Source organism: Athene noctua, chromosome 26 (genome assembly GCF_965140245.1).
Source record: "Athene noctua chromosome 26, bAthNoc1.hap1.1, whole genome shotgun sequence".
Lineage (NCBI taxonomy): Eukaryota > Metazoa > Chordata > Aves > Strigiformes > Strigidae > Athene > Athene noctua.
Window position 1 is genome coordinate 211,265 of NC_134062.1, and position 19,030 is coordinate 230,294.

Sequence of the window (19,030 nt, forward strand, 5' to 3'; positions counted from 1 at the left end):
AAAAGGGGAACTGCTCAGGCAGCCCCAGGCATCATATGTGCTCAGCTGTCCCACAGGAACGCACGAACTGGCTCAGCAGCTCCGCGAGCAGCTGCCTCCCATGTTGGGAGGGGTCAGTCAGTGCACAGCGCCTGTCTGATGAACAGGCTGAGAGTACAAACTGTGGGCACGGAGGCTGAAATTCCAAGTACATAATCTTTCTATACACACTGTGCCAGACGCACCCTTCCCCCAAACAACGCAGCTCATCCCTGTCCCTTGTTCCAGCCAGGGCCAATACATCCATGTTCCTTTTCTCCTTCCTCTCCCCAGCTTACAAAGAATGAAGATGCTTCACGTGTGGACATCCCAGTTCCTCAGGAGATGCTGGAAACTCATGAACTCAAGGCGATACCGAAGCCTTGGAAATCTGTAGTCCTTGGACCTCAGAGGGGGAAGCTCAAGCACCCCAGGCAGATGAGCATCAGAATCAAGGGAGGCTGGCTCCGTCCCCCGCTTAACTACTGTATCCTCATCACCCTCGCCCTGTGCAACAGCGTGAGCGGCAGCCTGACCACGCAGCAGATCTACCAGTTCACACGGTACCCACTCTTCTCCCAGCTCCCAGTGCAGAATGGGGAAGAGGGACAACAGGGGCTACAGGAGTCTCTGACCTTCCACTGGGGAGCAGGGATGTGGCAGCCAGGACTTGCATTCAGGTCTTAGCTCTGCCTTCGGCTCAATACACTGCTGAGAAAATGGCTTCCCCTCCTTGTCAACACTCAAACTCCCGAGTCTCGAGAGCTGACGTTTTAGTTCTGTGTTACTCCCCTCAGAAAAATGCAGCACTCAACTGTGCTGGCCATCCTCCTCCAAGGAGGACCCTCTCCTCCTTCCCTCACCTGGATACGCTGCATTCTGTTATCTACCACAGCCTCCAAGTGCTTCAGCTCAGGACAAATCTTCTCTCTCTGCAGGCAGCACTTCCCATTTTTTCAAGTGGCCTCAAAGGGCTGGAAAACCAGGATCCGACACAACCTGTGCATCAGCAGCTGCTTTGAGGAAACCACTGGCTTGGTGTGCAGCGAGGGAAAGCACAAGTCTTGCCTGTGGGAACTGACTCCAGAAGGACGCAGAAAGTTTCAGGAGGAAGTAGAGGCCCTGCCGAAAGAGGCTCTTGACATGGTGCGCCAAAGCATGAGCAAACCAAGTACGTTTCAGAGGGCAGGAGCCCTGCAAAACGCAGAGCAAGCCAGACTTTACAGGATTCCTGTAGCAGGGGGACACAGGGCAGGCCAGTCTGCGGTCACCAGCACTGCAGGACACCAGGGACAGATGACCCCAGACATGTAGAGATCCCTGCAGAGGTACTCCCGCAAGCAGAGCTTGTGTCCTAGACCGGCCAAGAGCCCTTCTTTAATGAACCTAACCTGGCGAGACACAGCACCCAGGACACGTTAAAACACTCTTCATCTCAGTTCTGCCTTGCTTGGCGATACGATACCTACTGCCTTCATATGGATAAGGGCTGCAGCACCAGTGCCTGAGCAGCCATTATGGTCCAAGTAACCACTGCAGATTCTTTTCTCTCTCTTTTGCCGATCTCATGGGATCTCTGTTCGGCCTGTGATTCCCTCTGGCTCCCTGCTGCTGAAACACGTACCATGTGTCTTCAAACCAGGCATGTTTCCTCAGGTGCTGCATAGGTCTCTTCCCAAGAGCTGCATGTGGAAATGACGAGCATCGCGACATAAGGGCTCAAGTTTAGAAGGGGAGAAGGAGAAAGATGACCAATTTAATTTCCTTCAGTATGGCAAGTCTTTGCTCCGCCTGCAGACATCTCAAGTTGCAGAGGCATTTTGACATATGGCACCTGCTACAACTTTAACACGGTCCTCCACACAAGCCATTGTGTCTTGCAGTGTTCTTGTGGTGCAGAGGATTAAGCTGCAGCAGAATGTTGATCTGTTCCCTAACACAGGGTCTTGGCCCACAGGTCAGAGGCTCAGCAGAGAACGCGTTAGCTGGCTGAGTGAGGGGAGCCCCTAACCATACAGATGTTATTCCAAGCTGCTGCACATGCCTGGCAAGATGTAAAACCAGCAGGCAAGGATGCACATAACTGCTGGGCAGCCTGCTTGGAATTTCTGCAATGCTCACTTGGCAGAAATCAGCGAGTGCTGCAGAGTGTGGGGAGGGAGAAAGTGATCTCGGAGACACAACGATGTGACAAAAGAAGAAACCCCATCACAACTTACTCTTGTGTGTTGACTTGCTTCTGCAGCAAGAGGCAGGAAAATCATGTCCCCGGGCCAGAATTCAGGCGGGTAGCAGGGGTCTGGTGTTCAAGAAGAGTAGGTTTTTCGATGCCCGAGCGGAAGCATCATCAGTTCAGTAGCGTCCGTGATCAGCCCCATGTGCAGGAGCCAGGGTGCCCTGTGACGGGGGACAAGCAGCACAGAGTCACGATGCGAGTGGTGGAGCTCAGTGCTGGGCTGTATCCTAGGCCTGACCCACAGGGAGAGAACCAGGGGTCAGCCCCCAACCCCACACCACAGGCCAGGTTGGGCACCCAGATCGGCTCCTGTCCCCCTGCGCTCACCAGGACATAGAACAGACGTGTTGAGTGGGATTTGGTCAAGCCCAAAGGCTCCCGCTGGGACGGCTCCTCTGCCTAGTGCCCGAACCGGCCTGCTCGGCTGGGTGCCAATGTCACCCGAGCCTCTGCAGAGGTTGGAGGCAGATGGACGGCTGTCAGTCCCGCACAGGACAGCACAGGGGGTCTGTCTGTCTGGGCAAGAGCTGATTTAAGGTGAACGATCTCTGAAGGCCCGGCTGCGCTGGACGGCAGCACTGAGGTAACCTTCACGCTGCAGTGCAGATGCCCTCCTCCAGCCCTGCGAGACTGGAGCATGAGCACCCTCTGCTCTTACTAAATGTTAAAAACCAAACCCAACCACTTAAGATTTTGGTAGAGCTGCGGTTGGGCAGGACAACAAGGGCGCCAGACCAACGCTGCCAGGCAAGACTGTGTCAAAAAGCAGTTAGGTGGGAGGCCAGAGCGCTTCTGGGATGTACGACGCGCCTCCCGAGCCTGTTTGTAACGATGAAAGGCAGAAACCAAAAAAAGTTTGGGGCAGGCCGGGGGAAACAGCGTTTACCAGGCGCGCGTCCCCGTCTTGCACCAGGCGGCGGGGGCGCGGCGTGAAATGGCGGCTCGCTGCGAGGAAAGGGCGCGGCTCTGCCCGCAGGAGGAACGCCCCGGCCCCGGCCGCCACCGCCCCCCCGGCGTCCCGAGGCGGCCCTGCCCGCGCTTCCCGCGCCTGCGCGGCCGCCATGTCGGCGCAGTACTGTGGGCTGTGCCGCCGCACCGCCTTCTCGGGCCGCCGGCACCGGTACAGCGCGGCGCACCGGCGGCGGCTGCGGGAGGCGCTGGACCGGCTGCAGGAGGAGGTGGCGGCGGCGCGGGCGGCGGCGGCGGCGGCCGAGGAGGAGGGGGGAAGCGGCGCGGCCGTGCGGCCCTACGACCCGGCGGAGCACGACCGGCGCGTCTGGTGCCTGTGCTGCGGTCGCGGCGTGCGACGGGACGGGCGGCGCGGCGGGATGGCGCTGCCGCGGGCCGCGCTCCTGCAGCACCTGGCCGGGTAAGGCGGGCGGCGGCGCGGCGGGGCGGCAGCGCGGGGCGGCGGCGCTGACCGGATCCCCGCAGGCCGCAGCACCGGCGGGAGACGGCGAGGTTCTGGCGGGAGCAGCGGGCGGAGGCGGCGCTGCGGGAGCGGTTCCTGGTGCCGGCCGAGGAGTACGAGCGCTTCGCGCGGGCGCTGGAGCGGGCGCTGGACGCGCACCGGCGGCGGGAGGAAGAGCGCATCCGGCAGGTACCGCCACACCGGCCCCGCGACCAGAACCGGCCCCGCGCCGCGCCCGCCTCACCCGCCCTTTCCTCCGGCAGATGGCGGCCGGAATCCGCGAAGCTGAGCGCAGGCAGCGGGAGACGGTGCGGGCCGCGCTCCAGGTCAGTGAGCCGTATCCTGCCCTGGCTGCGGGGACCGGGGACGGGGCCACCGGCCCCACCGCTGGGAGGGGGGGGGGGGGGCTCTGCGCAGCGCCAGAAACAGCGTTCCTTTTTCCTGAATCGCACCCAGCTTCAAACAGAGCCAGAGCCGGGCCCAGGACCGTCTGGCCAGAGCCTGCCCGCGGGACGCCAGAGGTGAGAACCGTTTCCTCCTAGTGCCGCTAACCCCGACCCCGAGCAAAACCCGGCCTCGCTCGCGCCGTGCCAGTCGGCGCCGTCCTCAGTGGGAGCGCAGTCACTCGGATCCTCCGCCAGCGCTGACCTAGACTGCAGCGGGCACCGCAGCCGCGGAAAGGCCGTGCTGTCCACATGTCGGTAGGCGAGCGCGAACCACCACGAGGTGCCGGCGCAGCCATAACACACAAGCATCCTGTTACCATGCCCCGAGAACGCTCCTCCTCGTCCCTCATCCTGCAAAGCTCTCCAAACACAAACGCAACCGCTGCTCCAGGTGCCGCCGGCCCAGCTTTGACTGTGGCTCACCTCTCGGACTGCCCCTTGGCCTCTCTCTTCCAGGGACTCCCCTCATGATGCAGAGCAGCCCGGCCCCAGCGGCATGCAGGCAGGGCCTGTCTTAAACTGGATGGAATCAGGCCAGGCTTTGACCTTCATTGGCCACCAGGTAGGGGCGACTTGCTTGTGAGCGTGACTTAAATTAACCGCGAGTTGCACAGAGCACGTGTTACAAAGCAAAACAAGGGCTGCAGTCTCTGTTGCTGAAAAAGGCGGCTTTTCCATTAAGAAAGCAGCTGCAAGTTTCAGGCATCCAGGGTTAACTTAAGAGTTGCATTGAGCAAACGTTCTTTAACATGCCCTGAGTCGAGAAGGGCCTCCCTCTCTCTTTTTGTAACAGAACTGGAGTTGGGAACACACACCCCACCAGCCTGTTCAGAGATGCTCTTAAAAGCATCACTTCATTACTGTTTTATGCTTATGTTCACAGGAAACAGAAGGAAAAGGAAATGTTCACACAGGTAATCACACCCACTGCACGACTCTTGGTTGCTGCCCTACTGAAAGCTCTTGGCTTGCAATGTAACAGGGATAACCAGAAGCAATTCGAAGCAGTTACAGCATAACCAGAAGGTGCTCACTCTTGTGCTAGTATTTGACTAGAGGAGAAAACACTCCCGTTACTACGAACAGTTGGTGCTGCTGCTGTGTGGAGTGCATGGTTTGGGGTGTGATCTGCCATTGCCTTAACCGAGGCGAGCCAGCTGCTTTTTCTTACAAAGCCCAAAGTTTACTTTTCCTTCACCACGCACTTGGTAGGGTGAGCTGCAGGGGCAGGGGAAGAGGAGGTGCTTTTCAATCTCAAGTTTAGGGTAACTTCAGTGGCTGAATACATTTACCCTGTGACTTCTAGGAGCAAAACCTCCATGGCTAATGGAGGAAGAGGAAGAGGAGGGAAGTAAACCACAAATTGGACCTTCCTATGAGGAATTTCTCAAACAAAGTGAGCACCTTGTATACATTTCACTTAAGCCTATGTTCACCTTACCACACTAAAGAATCAAAAGCAATTTGACTGAAAAACTTCTGCTGAACAAAGTATTTTTTTTTTTAGAGGAGAAGCAGAAGCTGAAGAAGCTCCCAGCAGAGCGTGTGGGTGCCAACTTTGACCATACCTCTCAGACCGGCGACAACTGGCTGCCTTCCTTTGGGCGGGTCTGGAATCACGGCAGGAGGTGGCAGTCCCGGTGAGCTCCAGGCAGCAGGGACCCAGGCCGAGCGCAGGGCCTGCAGTGTCCGGCCACACAGGAGGGTGGTGCTGCGCGGCGCTCATTCCGCAGCAGCGCACACGTGGCTGGCGGGGGCGAGCTCGGTCACAGCTGCAGGGGCTGCACACGCCAAGGTGTCTGCCTGGTTAAGCCTGGCTCACCTTTCAGAGCTGTGTGCTGTCCTGCTGGTACCTTTTCACGTGATAGAAATGTGTGTCAGCTAGCTGGAGAGACTCTCACAGAGATAATGGAAAAGATACCTGATCTAAACCACTGCACAGCGCTGTCTTCCTGGTTAGATGAGGCAGCATTTGTTACCTCTTTCTAAAGGCTGTTGCATTCTGAATTCTATGCTCTCTTTCAGGCATCAGTTTAGAACTGAATCGGGGGAAAAGAAGAAAAAAAGGTGATCAGGAGAGGAGCCCCAAAGGAACCAAGCTCTGGCTGTTGAGGAGAGGCAGACGGACCACTGGTAGCCACAGCTTTGTTGCTGCAGCTGGTGCCAGATTCTGCGCTCTTGTTTATTATATAGGCCTGGATGTGCTCAGCCCCTGGAAGGCAGCATGACCGTGCCCTAACACTGCAGTGAGCAAGCTCTGAAAGCTCCTTGGCGGCTTTGTCAGGGACACGCAGTGTGTATTTTGGCACCCATTTCTGAAGTCTGAAGCTACACAAAGGCAGATCCTGCCAGCAGGAAAGGTCTCCTGCCCAAACCATACCTTCAGAATCAGAGAGCCCAGCTTATATAGCACATGCTGCCAGTGTTGCATGATATCCTGTTAAAGACACTTTTTTAAAAAACATTTATCTGTTAGTAGATGAGCGGAAACTCCTTTCAGATGGAGTTTTTGCTCCAGGGGCAACTGATGCCATGCACCCTGTGTTTTCATTCTAATTTACATTACTTTCACCTGTTGTGCCTCACCCAAAGGTCAGTAGAAGAAAGGAGGCCTTAAAGACCTTTGCTGTGGGCAGCTCTTACTTTCAGCTTCAATAAAATATTTACAGCCTTATTGAGAGCTGCTTATCTGTGTCCTCCCACTAGACACCAACCTGACAGATGCTGTGGCCTTATATGCAGAAACCTGCGTAGAGGCAGTTTAAATAAATAATGAAAATACCCCATGGCACCTTTCCTACCTGTGATGCAAGAAATGGGCCTCAATCCTCCTCCTACTAGAACCGAATCTGGTATAACATCACCGGTGCTGTAGGTGATGCAAAAGCTCCTTCCCTTTTCACAATATAAAAGCATGTTCCTGCTACATTGGTAATGCCATATAAATGCAAAATCAGCTGGTGGAGGAAGACAGCTGTGACCTGTACCAAAATTCACTGGCAATAATGAAACGTACACATTCTTGAAAAAGCAAGAGAAGTTATTTCAGTAATTTTATTGTGTGCATCTACATATGACACATTGTTGATGAGCATCCCTGGAGAACCTGCAAAGCAAGAAGTCCCACATCAGACGACTGGGTCAAGGCAGGCCCAAAGCAGTCTGAAAGCTGTTCCAGCAAGAACCCTCTGTCACCACACCCTGTGGCAGCACATTGGCCCACAGATGGGAGAGCATGCATGGCTTCCCTCTTTCTATGGGCAACAGGGACAAATTCGCAAACTGCTCTTTAATTCTGGAGAACTGATGTTTCCAGTAACGCCACCGGGAAGCGACATTCTCCAGATGTCTGGAGAAACAGCCTGTCCGCAGCAACGCGGCAGCAGTCTGCCCCGCGGCACGCAGACCCACTCCCCGTCGGAGCCCAGCGCCTCACCTCCCTATGCGTCCTCCCCTGCGGCGGGCGCGTCTCCGCCTTTTGTGTTTCTGGTGTAGATTACCTGTGCTCGGTGCTTGGACACCAGTTTGATCAAACCTATAAAAAGGAAATTATTTGAGCGGGCCTGTACTGCAGGATGCCAGGCACGCTGTGCTTCCTTCGTAAGCGCAGACCTGTCACTGCGTGACAGGCACCCCAGTACTACACACCCTTATACAAGGCTTTGGTTCAGGTGTGGCAGCGCTGACATCACAACCCATCCTGGCTGCAGTGGAGCCACTGCTCCTGACTTTAGAGCACTTCTGAAATGCAACCTAAGGCAGCAGCTTGTCAAAAAACCCACCAATTTGTGTACTTCAGATGCAGCACGAAATCCTCTAGTTGAACAAGGAGAAGAAAAGATAGAATTCAAGCACCCTTCTGTTTTTCTGCCGTTTTGAGTGCTTACCTTTGCTGAGCAGCTCCTGGAGGGCAGCTCTAGCCAGGGAGCCTCGAATCTTCAGTCTCTCCGAGACAACTGCAGGTGTGATGAGCTTGTAGTTGGGCACTTCCTTGCACAGTTTGTCGTAAGTTGCTTTGTCAAACAGGACAAGGTTGTTCAACTTGTCTCTCACTTTCCCTTTGGACCACTTCTACTCGATGTGAAAAAAAGAAAACCCCTAAGCCATCTTCTAAGCAGTAACAAAACACTGAGCTTTAGGATGCCCCAAGAACCGCACCATCAAACGTTTCCATATCACATCCCAGAGTAAAGCGCTACTGACGTGTACAAAACTATCTCTATAAGTGCACGTGTTGTACATAATACCGACAGTACCTCCACAAAAGAACTAAACCGTTTTGTTACCCAGATTTTACGCCGTCACATGCAACTTGCTGCCAGATGAAGCAGCAGCTCCTCAGCACTATGATAGCTCACCCCCTCCCCGCCCCATCGCAGGGCAGCAGCACCCGGGCCCCCGCTGTTGAGGCCCCGTCTCGCCGCACGCGCGCAAGGCCTGGGGAGCCCCACGGTCTCCTCAGAGCCACGGCGCTCCTGCGCCCCTTCGCTCTGCCCGCCGCCTGACCCGGCTGCCTCCCCCCGCCCCGGGTTCTCACGGCGGGCGGCGCCGCCGGCGAGGCCGCCTCAGCAGGCGCGGCGCGGGCTCCGCCACTCCTACCTTCTTCTTGGCTTTGCCACCAGACTTGTTGACCGGGTCTTTGTCCTTTTTGGCGGACTTGCCCGCGTCCTTCTTCTTCTTGTCGTCTTTGGGCGGCTGCGGAGGAGAAGGACGGGGCGGTCAGCGGCGGGACGCGGGGAGGGCTCCCCCCCGCCGCTCGGGGCCACCCCCGCCCCCCGGTGAGCGCCTCGGCCCCGCCGCCGGCCCCACGCTCACCATGGTGCGGCGGCAGCTGCTGCTCCCCCAAGATGTCGGCCGAGAAAGGAAGCGCCGGCCGCGAGGCGTGCGGAAGCCCCGTGGCCCCGGGCCGCTTCCGGGTCACGGCGGGCGGCGCTTCCGGGTCACGGCGGGCGGCGCCATGGCGATCTTCAGCGTTTACGTGGTGAACAAGGCGGGCGGCCTCATCTACCAGCTGGACCACTACGCGCCCCGCGCCGACACCGAGAAGACGTTCAGCTTCCCGCTCGACCTCGTCCTGCGCCCGCACGACGAGCGCGTCGTCGTCGCCTTCGGGCAGCGCGACGGCATCCGCGGTGCGGCGGCGGCGGGCGGGGAGGGCCGGGCCGGGCCGGGGGCGCGGGGCCGCGGGCGCTGACCCCGCGCTGTCCCCGCAGTGGGTCACGCCGTGCTGGCCATCAACGGCGCCGAGGTCAACGGGCGCTTCACGGCAGACGGGAAGGATGTGCTGGAGTTCCTGGGCAACCCCGCCAACTACCCGGTGTCCATCCGCTTCGGCCGCCACCGCCTCTCCTCCAACGAGAAGCTGATGCTGGCCTCCATGTTCCACTCGTGAGTTGGGGTGGGACGGGACCCGGCGGGACGGGACCCGGCGAGGGCGGCGGGCGCTGAGGGCTTCTCTCCGCAGGCTGTTTGCCATCGGGTCGCAGCTGTCCCCCGAGGTCGGGAGCTCCGGGATCGAGATGCTGGAGACCGACACCTTCAAGCTGCACTGCTTCCAGACCCTGACAGGTACGGCCCGGCCCCGGGCGCCCGGGCCCACCCTGCCGCTGCCTCCCTCACTTCCCTGTCGTTGCGGCTCCAGGGATCAAATTCGTGGTTCTGGCTGACCCGAGGCAGGCAGGGATAGACTCCCTCCTCCGCAAGATCTACGAGATTTACTCGGACTTTGCTCTGAAGAATCCTTTCTACTCCCTGGAGATGCCAATCAGGTAAGGAAAAGCCCCTTTAATCAACTGCGACCACACGTCGCTCCGCCTGTGCAGTAACAAATGCTGACGGCTCATTAGTAGCAAAGCAAACCCAGAGGCTGAGGGAGGGGGGAAGATGCAGCACGCTGCTGCAGGGATGGGGCACCAACTCGTACTTTTCCCAGCGCTGCTCTGCTGGGGAAGTGGGAGGTGCTCTTGGTACAATCCCCGCTGTCCTAGCATAACACTCAAGCCCATATGAGAAGATTTCACCTTAATTACAGCCAAGCCAAAGCTTGACAGCAGCCAGGCTGCTGCCTCGTGACTTCCAGAATCTCTCCTTGGAGGCTGCAGAGATCCTGTCTTCACTAGCCTGTTCCATAGGTTAAGTCATCCCTTTCTGCTTTTCCAACTGTTTAGATGTGAGTTGTTTGATCAGAACTTGAAACTTGCTCTGGAGGTGGCAGAGAAAGCTGGACCCTTCGGACCTGGATCGTAGAGGCGGCCTCGCCAGCGCGTGGGCTCCTTCCTCTGAAGAGCAGGGCCCCCCTCTTCCCCGCTGGCCTTTCCTGGAGCACTCTCCTCTGCAGTAGAGACTGTGTAACTCCAAAACATGCTTCATTATCTCCCCAGACACCTTTTTATCCCCTTTGTTATGACATTTACCTTAAACAGACTGATTACTACTGTTTGCATTTGGCCACAGAGGCTTATTCTGCTGTTGCAGTTCTGCTGCCCTTGAGTGAAGACAGACAGACGAGGTGCAGGTCCATGGTCTTACCCTGGTTGATTGGTTTTTGTCTCGTAATTGTACATATGTATTTTTCCTGTATATCTCTAACTTAGGGTTTGGCAGAGGGTCTATGAGTAGAAGTAATAAAGGTGTGTGGCAGAGGTGAAGGGCTGCTTGTTTTCTGCTGGCAGGGTCAATCTGCGCCAGCAGCGCCTCGAGGAGAAGCGGGTTTGGGCAGTTCTGCTTGCACCAGACAACGAGAGCCCTTGTAACACTGCTCCATTTTATTTCACAGACAGGAGAAGATCACGTAATTAAGTACAAAATGTAATTCACTTCTATTGTTTTAATTAAGGCTGGCTACCTACTCCTGCAACCGAGCTGTTCAGCAAAGTACCTGTGTGCAGGTTCTCCACGAGTTGAGAACTCGCTGCTTCCCGGACCCCTAAAGCAGTAAATCCTTTTGGGGAAAAACAGGAACATTCAACAAAATCCCCGTTAAAAACCTGAGTTTACTTATTGCGAAGAGCACTGGGCCTGACCACTCTAGGCTGCTGGCTGTCGGTGGTGGCTCTGCCAGGCTGACTCGAAGGTAGCCCAAGCCCCTGCCCACAGCCATGAGAGACCCAGCTCTTGGCTGAAAACATCCTGGACTACACAACTCACGCTGAAAAAATACAAGCCAATGCTAGAAACGTGGGTTTTCATGAAACCCAGCTGAACAAGTCGTGGGGCTGCAGCAAGTGCTGTCGCAATACCTGCTGCTGCCAGGTGGGTTTTCCTGGCCGGTTTGCAGAGCACTGGCTCTGCGCTGCCTCCCCTGCAAATCATTAACGCCAAACACAGAGACAGCAGCAGGCAGCAGCGCTCCAACAGCAGGAGCCTCTCTGAACGCTCTCCCCTGAAACTGAAGAATTTCTTGGAAACGTGCCTATTACTAAGCGCTGCGGAGAGCCCTGCCCCAGCACCGCGCCGGCGTTCCACCTGCCCAGAGCAAAGCACTTCTCTCGCTCCTGACAGCTAACCCCAGGTTAAACTAAAGCCACACTGCTTGCTAATCAGCCGTGAGGCCGAACCGTAATCATCATCACTCACCGCTGCGCCGCTGTTCTGGGGCCGAGTGCGCATGGGGGCTCACACCCCAGTAAACCCGGGCAGCTGCACTTGCAGCTGCTGGCTGGGATGGAGGAAGGCAGCAAGGGCTCGCCCTGGTGCCCCTGAACGAGGCTGGACTGACAGGTAACGGCTGAGATGAACTGTAAGGACAAAACTAAATGTGACAGCACCTGAAGCCAGAAATTTCTGAGTACATTTAGTGGAGAAGCTCGGGCTGCGAAGCCTGCTTGCTTCACCAACAGTGCTGTGAGAAGGAGGTGCAGTAAAATCATTGCAAATGTAAACGAGCTGAATTAATCACATCTTGAGGGAAAAAGGGGTCAGTAGCAGGAACCTTGTGCCCTCAGGCACCTGGCAGTGGGTGAGAAATCGAGACATTTTTATCTAGGTTGCAGCAATAGGTAAACCTCATTCCTAGGCCAGTTAAACGAAAACCAAGCGTCATTCACGTTGGCATGGGAGCGTCCTCTTCACCGAGCAGCTTGTCTTCAGTCAGCCTTCCTGGGAACCCGGCCCATCTTGGTGCGGATGTTCCGCAGGAAGAAGAAAGCTACCGTGCTACTGGTGCAGGTGATCTCGGCTACCCAGAAGGCTGTGGCCCAGCTGTAGTGTTTGGCGATGGTACTGAAGGGCAGTCCGGCCAGAAAACCCCCAACTGTAAGGAAAAACAAGCAAAAAACTAGCAAGGCTTGAGCATCTCGATTTTATCTGCCAATACTTGTTTGCTGCACACATAAAAATTCCTCAGGCCCAGTTTGAACTTAAAGCACAAGGCAAGAACCTGTCAGGTACAGCAGGAAGCACCCCTGAGGCTTCCAGCTCTGTTATCTCTGCTTCTCGCGTGGCCTCCTGTGACCGGGAACTCAGCGCCCAGGGGCTAGGCTGCGCTTCTCCGAAAACCACACGGGTTTTGTTTGTTTTTTTGGGGAAACGGGTGTTACTCACTGTTGGCCATGAGGGCCACGATGGCGTGGGAGGTGCCGCACAGGTTGGCAGGGGCGCTTTCGTTGGCTATAACCCCAAACAGGGCGATCGGCCCGTACGAGGAGAACCCAAAGACGGCTCCCAGAGTCAGGATCCACAGCTGTCGAAACAAGTTAAGATCAGAAACAGGATCTGTGCGTCTCACCACGTCAGTCAGCAGCTGCTGACAGATCGCAGATCCTATGTACGCTACGAGGGGGTTTTGACATTTTCAGGCTGACAGCGGCTCCCTGCAGCTGGCCTGCAGACAGCAGAGCTCAGGCCTTTGACAGACCCCATGTACGTGCAGCCCAGCTGCACCTCCTCCGTGCCGTCTCGCTGGCTAGTGCCAGCTCTCCTCTCCTACAGTTCTGCATGAACCATTTCGCAAGGAAGAACCACAACATAGAAGAGAGATGGGCAACGAGCCTGTGAAATCACAGGAGAGCACTGTGGATTGAGTCGCTTTTAAAAATGGTCCTGGAGACACCAGGAGAAGAGCCAAAAGCTCTTCTCATTTTAGGTGCAAGCGACTGATCAGAGCGTCTTTATTTGCACAAAGCCACCATCCGATAACCTCTGTGTTACTAAACAAACACAGAAACAAACCTGAAAAAATGCAACAGTTTGGACTTCAGTGTTAGCATACACTCTAAGAAAACTACCTGGCCCAGAATTTATCAGTCACTTGGGAAAGGACTACAAAGGATACATAACCTGACCACCTTGAGATTACAGTATGATTCTTGAACTATAAATACCATTTCATGACACCCAGGAGGAAGCAAATGCCATCTTATTTTCCAGATGGGAAACAGAAACAAAGAGTTAGGAAAACACATGCCAAAAATTAAGCAGGAAGGCAGCAAGAGCAGAATTATTTCTCCTGACCTCACTCACAAGACCCCTTAAACTGGCTACATTTTACCTGATGAACAAACATCCTCAGAACCTTCTATATAAGAACTTAAAAGCTTTAGATGCAGACTTCTTGAAGTCAGTTAGCATAATCAAATGATTATAAGAAAAGGCTGTTTTTACAAAACTTGCAGTAACCTCTTCTCAATGCCCTGGTTCTAAGCTGTGTAGTGCTACCCAACCTCCCTGGATAGGAAAAAGGCAGATCACCCAAAGCAGAAACAGGCAGAGGGAGAAAAAATTCAAGGCAGAAACCTCGTGTTCTGTTAGGCCTGTGAGATCAGCTAGAGGTTGCAAGGCTACAGTCCAGAAGTGATTTTCCTGAAGAAGAAAGAAAAGGAAAAGAGAAGTTTCATTTACTTAGCAATCATGATGGCAGACGCAAGTCCTGCCTGTGCTACCGCCGGTAACGTGGGCTGCTCATGCTGGCTTGGGCAGCAGAACCAGTGCAAACCTGACTAAGCCTGGCTCTCTGTGCTGCAAACACAGTTCTCGGGAAAGGCAAAGAAAAGAGTCGCAGGCTCTGTCACCAAACGCCTGAGCGCTGAAGTGCCCTCCCTCCCGCTTTGGGTCAGCTGCCGGCGCAGGGATTACCTTGGGGGAATCGCTGGTGACTGTGACACGGAAGAGGAACATGGACACGGACATCCCAGCCATCATGGACAGCAGCAGCGCGTGCCGAGGGTTCCCGTAACTCGAGAGGCCAACCTGCAATGCGGGAAGGGAGACCCAGGGTCAGAGACGGGACGATCCTTCCGTGTTACACTCGTAGTAGCTACTGGCCGTCCCCGCAGCCCAAACGGGGGGTGCATCAGGAGCACACCCGCCAGCAAGACCTCCTGGCTTGGCTTAAGGTCAGCCCACGGTCACGCTGTGCTGAACAAGCCGCTCTCAGTCAATGAATGACGCTTCTTGCTACCAGCTGTGCCCTATATCCACCCTGAATTAGGCTTCAGACCTCACCACTGGATTTTAGTTGGGGGTTTTCTCCAGCCAGAAGACAACTGTCAACAACCAGATCTCTTTTAGCACAAGTCTGGAGAGCAGAGTAAAGCCAACTAATTAAACAGATCCAACACCTTAAACCTGACAGGCACGTCGTAAGCCCCGACATCGGCACGCGCGCTTCCCCAGGCCCCGCAGGGTGCTCAGCGGCCTCCCACGCCGCAGCAGAGCTGTGTACAGGCCCATTTCTCTCAGCTGCACCGTGCAGTGGAAACACCGCCCTGACCGAGCAGCTCGGTCAAGCTACCGAGGGGGGTCACCTCTCCCACCTCCGCGTTAAAGAGACGGGCTAATCCAGATCAGCCAGATTTCAAAAGTCCCGCTCGAAGCAGGATAGTTTAGGCACAGAATTGCATCCAGAAGAAGAGCTTGGGAAGACAGAGGAAAGAAGCACGGTACAGAAGGGTTGTTTTCTAGCGCGAGGCAGCAGCTCCCTTCCTCTGTGTTCTGCTTATCCTGACTCTCCAAAGCAGCATAAACAAGAGGAGTGAGAGTTCTGCATGGGGGGGTGGGGGGAGGAAATCGTCTTTAAGCACTCACACAGGAAGCCAAAACAAACTGTGCAGATTCTGAAGCAGCTCAGCTGGACACTGTGTTAACGGCCCAGCACATCTGAGGGTCCGGATTACTTACCCTGGCTACGGCTCTGTCAGAAAGGTATCCAGCAGCAATGCTTCCCACCAGACCCCCGATCTCCAAGGCACTCATGTAGGAGCTACCTAGAACACAGGTGGAGGGAAGAACAGGTCATCAGGCTGGGTCACAACCGCAAGGCTGCTGTGTGCTTTAGACCGAGCTCAACTGCTGCCAGCTCAGAGCAGCTCTGAGCAAGACCCTCCAGCTCATCCTTGAACAAGAATGTCCCAGGAGGGCCCTGGCACAGAGGGTCTCAGTGCACGTGGCAACTTCACCACTGAGTTGTTTCAATACTGTTACGTATCTAAGCAGACGTTTAGGAGGTTGGCAAACAAGTGCCTTAGGTGTCCTCTTCCTGCACCCAGTCTAGCTCTGGGCAATACCTGCCAGATTGCAGCCACACAACTTAATAAAGCCGCTTTGCATCTTACCCACAAGCACGGATTGTCCCCTCTCCTGGATCAGGAAGAGCTGTCCCCAGTCGGTACAGCATGTTTTCACTCCAAAAACGACCAGGTAGCCTGTGGAGAGCACCCAGAGGTACGGTGAGAGCAGCAGCTCTCTCAAAGTACTGTTGTCACCGGAGGAACCTGTCAGGAAGATCAGGAGGAGTGTTACTACAGCTTGAGCACAGCGACTGAACCACATGGACCCGGCTGTGCTTCCGGCAGGTCTGCAAGCAGGATTCACGCACGGGGAGGGAGATATTCACAGCTTTACCTCCCCCTTGTTCTGGGTTTGCTGCAATTTCAGAATCTTTTCTGTCAATTTGTTCCACTTCCAAAAGAACAATCAAAACACTACTTCCAGTGATTTTCTGTATTTCAGTTGCCAATAAACCCTTCACAAAGGTAGTTAGAAAAATGATCTGCTTTTCCAGACTCCGTGCTAACGTTCTGAAGCTGTACCTGTGAAAGTCACTACACAGACTCAAAGAAAGTTGCTGACTTTCAGGTGCTGCCTTGATTTTAGCATCAGTCTTCTAGGAACGCCTACAAACCTACCATCCCCAGAAAACACACTGAGGAAACAACATTGTTTTCTTACACAAATAGGTCAGGTCTAGCAGCAGAGACACTGCAGGACAGTGTGGAAGATAGGCTGAGCTTCCACTGGCCTTTAAAATCCTACAGCAAACCTGTGTTGCAATTCCCTTCTACCCATTGTGCTTTCAAAGGAGCACCACGCTTAGTGATCTGAACAAACATTTGCTAACCAGATGTCCTAGGTGAGGGCAGAAAACACTGAGCAGAGTCCACTGAGAGCCAGGGGTCAAGAGAACCCACAGCAGGGTGAGGGGAGAACCACCTGTCCTCTGCCAGCGAGGAGGAGAGGAAGGTCAGGCTTAAGGAAACACTCCCTGCTGCTTATGCTCGTCTCACACTCACCTTTCTTCCCTTTCTTGGGTCCCTGATCGATGTTGGGTAGCCCAACATCCGATGGCTCGTTCTTAATCAGGACGAGGCAGGCGACAGAGACAACCACACAGACAAAGCCAGAGAAGGACAAAGTCATGCGCCAGTCGTAGTTCAGAGACACGAGAGCAGCGACAATAGGGCCTAGGCCTCCTGCCAAGTTCATGCTGGTAGACAGGATTGCCCACCAAGTCCCAAACTGGGAGGGCTCAAACCACTGTGCAAAAACAAGAAAAACGGCATGAGGTCTAAGAAAGAGCATGACACTGCACCTGAAAATCTTCAATCGAGGCCCGTGCTGTGGATATGGGGCAACTCAGACCCAGCTCTACAGAAGCAGGTAAAGGAGCAGCCAGTCCTCGCTCTCTTAGTCACACAGGGAACTCCAAGCGTTACACAAGAGGAGCCTGACAGGTGCTCCCACCGTGCGCCAGCTCGGAGTTATTTCCGTTTACAGACCATGAAACTGAGACACGGGCTGAGAGAGGCAAGTTTCAGAGTGCACGGTTCGGCGACCCCACATGCTCAGAACAGCATCCTGCTGCAGAGCTCTGCTGGCACAGGACCACGAATGGATGCACAGAGAGTCACAGGGTAACTTCAGGACTCGCTGTTGCATTGTCAGGCACGATCGCCCAGAGTGCCTGAGTAGTGGCTTTTGTTGGCAGGAAAATGTCTGAGAGCCACATTCAGAAATGTCTTAAGAAAACACGATGTCTATTGTTATTTGGGCCCTTCCTTTCTGTGCATGCAACGGTCCTGGACAGTCCTTTCCTCCCCAGCTAGATGCCTCACAGAAGAACAATGCAGTTGTTCATCTTACCCCCACCCCGTCCCACAGGCACAGGCATTCCTGGATTTTACATCTTTGACGAGAGGTTAGCACACAGCTGACCTCCTTTCCTTCTGTCTTAAGGCAGAAATCAATCTATTCCACTTAGACCGTCACAAAACCCAAACCCATGCAGCTTAAAGGCTCAGCTCACCCCTCTCCTCTGTACGTTACCGGGTTTTCTAACCAAACAGTCTGCCATTCGCAATTCCTGAGCTCCCTGGGCGTGCAGGTGGGCTTCTACTCATCACCCCTGGCCCAGCAGCAAACTGCTGCAGCAGCAGAGAGGAACAGACTTCTGCCTTTGCACTAAAAATACTGGATTCTGACAAGTTATGCCTCTCAGAGTGGAGCAGGTTTGCTACCAGGAGATGTTCCCTATCCACCTGAGCTAAAATAGAAGCACGTGAACCAACTTTTGGCATGTTTGCTAGAATAAACGGAACCTTCCGCAGGGAACTTGCTCTGCAGCAGAAGACAGCAGAGCCGGTGGCTCCGACCTCCTTGACTTGAAGGAAGCAGGAGCAGACGCGTTCCTCTGGATTCGGAGTCTGCACGAGCTGCTGCCGGGACGGCTCCGAAGCGCTTTCCCCGCACACACTGACCTTTCGCAGGATCTTCCCGCAGGGTGGCCAGCCCAGCCCCTGGGCCAGGCCGTTGAGGAACCAGAGCCCGGCGAAGGCGGCGACGGTGGAGCTCCAGGAGAAGGTCACGTTGACCAGGCCCACCATCAGGAGGCCGGCGGAGAAGAGCCAGCGGGCGCTGAGCCGGTCGGAGAGGACCCCGCTGACGAACTTGCTGATGGCGTAGGCCGCGGACTGGCTGCTGGTGACGAGACCTGCGGCGGGCAGAGCCCGGGGCGCGCCTCAGCCCGGCGGCGCGGCCCCCGCCCGCCCGCGACAGCCAGCGGCGGGCAGGCGGGCAGCAGGGGCCCGGGGAGGGCCCGGCACTCACCCAGATCGTCCTTCCCCAGCGGCACCTCGGCCATGACAGCGGGCATGACGAACGAGAAGGTTTTGCGGTTGAAGTAGTACAGCGTGTAACCCACGAACATGGCCGCGAAGATCACGGCCCGGTAGCGCCCGTACCCGCCGGCCGCCATCCCGCCGCGCTCCTCCGGGCACCGGACGGGACGGGACGGGACGGGACGAGCCCCGCGGTGCCGGCGGGCGGAGGGGGACGGCGCCCGCCACCGCTCCCCACCGCTCCCGGCCCCGCCCCGCCGCTCCCATTGGGCGCCCGCCGCCCCGCCCCGCCGCTCCCATTGGGCGCCCGCCGCCCCGCCCCGCCGCTCCCATTGGGCGCCCGCCGCCCCGCCCCGCCGCTCCCATTGGGCGCCCGCCGCCCCCCTTGGCGCGAAGGGCCGCGCTCGGAGGCAGCGTCCGGCGGCGCCGGTTTTATTGTCGGTTACCGAGGCCGGAATGGAGAACCCGGACAAACGCGCGTTCACAGGGGCCCGCGGGCGGGGCCGCAGCAGGCCGGGCCCGGCCCACCCGGGTACACTCGGAGGAAGGGGGTCAGGGTCAAGGGGCCGGTTGTTGCCACCCCACCCTC

The 19,030-nt window shown here is 56.1% G+C and overlaps 4 protein-coding genes across 9 annotated transcripts; 2 read left to right on the forward strand and 2 right to left on the reverse strand.

The window, feature by feature from the left end:
* Positions 1-3,315: 3,315 nt before the first annotated feature.
* On the forward strand, positions 3,316-6,785 carry CENATAC (centrosomal AT-AC splicing factor). Its single transcript, XM_074927409.1, has 9 exons — positions 3,316-3,623; positions 3,689-3,854; positions 3,929-3,991; positions 4,122-4,186; positions 4,568-4,673; positions 4,995-5,025; positions 5,418-5,507; positions 5,619-5,751; positions 6,137-6,785. The coding sequence occupies exons 1-9, from the start codon at positions 3,316-3,318 to the stop codon at positions 6,180-6,182; spliced, it is 1,008 nt and encodes a 335-aa protein (XP_074783510.1). The 3' UTR covers positions 6,183-6,785.
* A 345-nt stretch (positions 6,786-7,130) lies between these two features.
* Positions 7,131-9,043, reverse strand: RPS25 (ribosomal protein S25). The gene is made up of 5 exons (XM_074927351.1): positions 8,927-9,043; positions 8,711-8,806; positions 7,999-8,182; positions 7,548-7,646; positions 7,131-7,217 (listed from the first exon to the last, which is right to left on the reverse strand). The coding sequence occupies exons 1-4, from the start codon at positions 8,927-8,929 to the stop codon at positions 7,552-7,554; spliced, it is 378 nt and encodes a 125-aa protein (XP_074783452.1). The 5' UTR covers positions 8,930-9,043; the 3' UTR covers positions 7,131-7,217; positions 7,548-7,551.
* Positions 9,044-10,758, forward strand: TRAPPC4 (trafficking protein particle complex subunit 4). 5 transcript variants are annotated; one of them, XM_074927346.1, is made up of 5 exons: positions 9,044-9,243; positions 9,325-9,499; positions 9,576-9,679; positions 9,753-9,879; positions 10,279-10,758. In XM_074927346.1, exons 1-5 carry the CDS (start codon positions 9,069-9,071, stop codon positions 10,355-10,357), a joined length of 660 nt encoding a protein of 219 aa, XP_074783447.1. In that variant the 5' UTR covers positions 9,044-9,068; the 3' UTR covers positions 10,358-10,758. The 5 variants fall into 5 exon arrangements, with proteins under 5 accessions (XP_074783447.1, XP_074783448.1, XP_074783450.1 ...); XM_074927347.1 differs by having other exon boundaries at positions 9,576-9,677; positions 9,865-9,879; XM_074927349.1 differs by having other exon boundaries at positions 9,325-9,392; positions 9,631-9,679.
* A 101-nt stretch (positions 10,759-10,859) lies between these two features.
* On the reverse strand, positions 10,860-18,679 carry SLC37A4 (solute carrier family 37 member 4). Of its 2 annotated transcripts, XM_074927344.1 has the most exons (9): positions 18,431-18,679; positions 18,082-18,314; positions 16,618-16,861; positions 15,661-15,819; positions 15,227-15,312; positions 14,183-14,296; positions 13,844-13,909; positions 12,653-12,791; positions 10,860-12,362 (listed from the first exon to the last, which is right to left on the reverse strand). In XM_074927344.1, the coding sequence occupies exons 1-9, from the start codon at positions 18,576-18,578 to the stop codon at positions 12,196-12,198; spliced, it is 1,356 nt and encodes a 451-aa protein (XP_074783445.1). In that variant the 5' UTR covers positions 18,579-18,679; the 3' UTR covers positions 10,860-12,195. The 2 variants fall into 2 exon arrangements, with proteins under 2 accessions (XP_074783445.1, XP_074783446.1); XM_074927345.1 differs by lacking the exon at positions 13,844-13,909.
* Between the last annotated feature and the right edge of the window lie 351 nt (positions 18,680-19,030).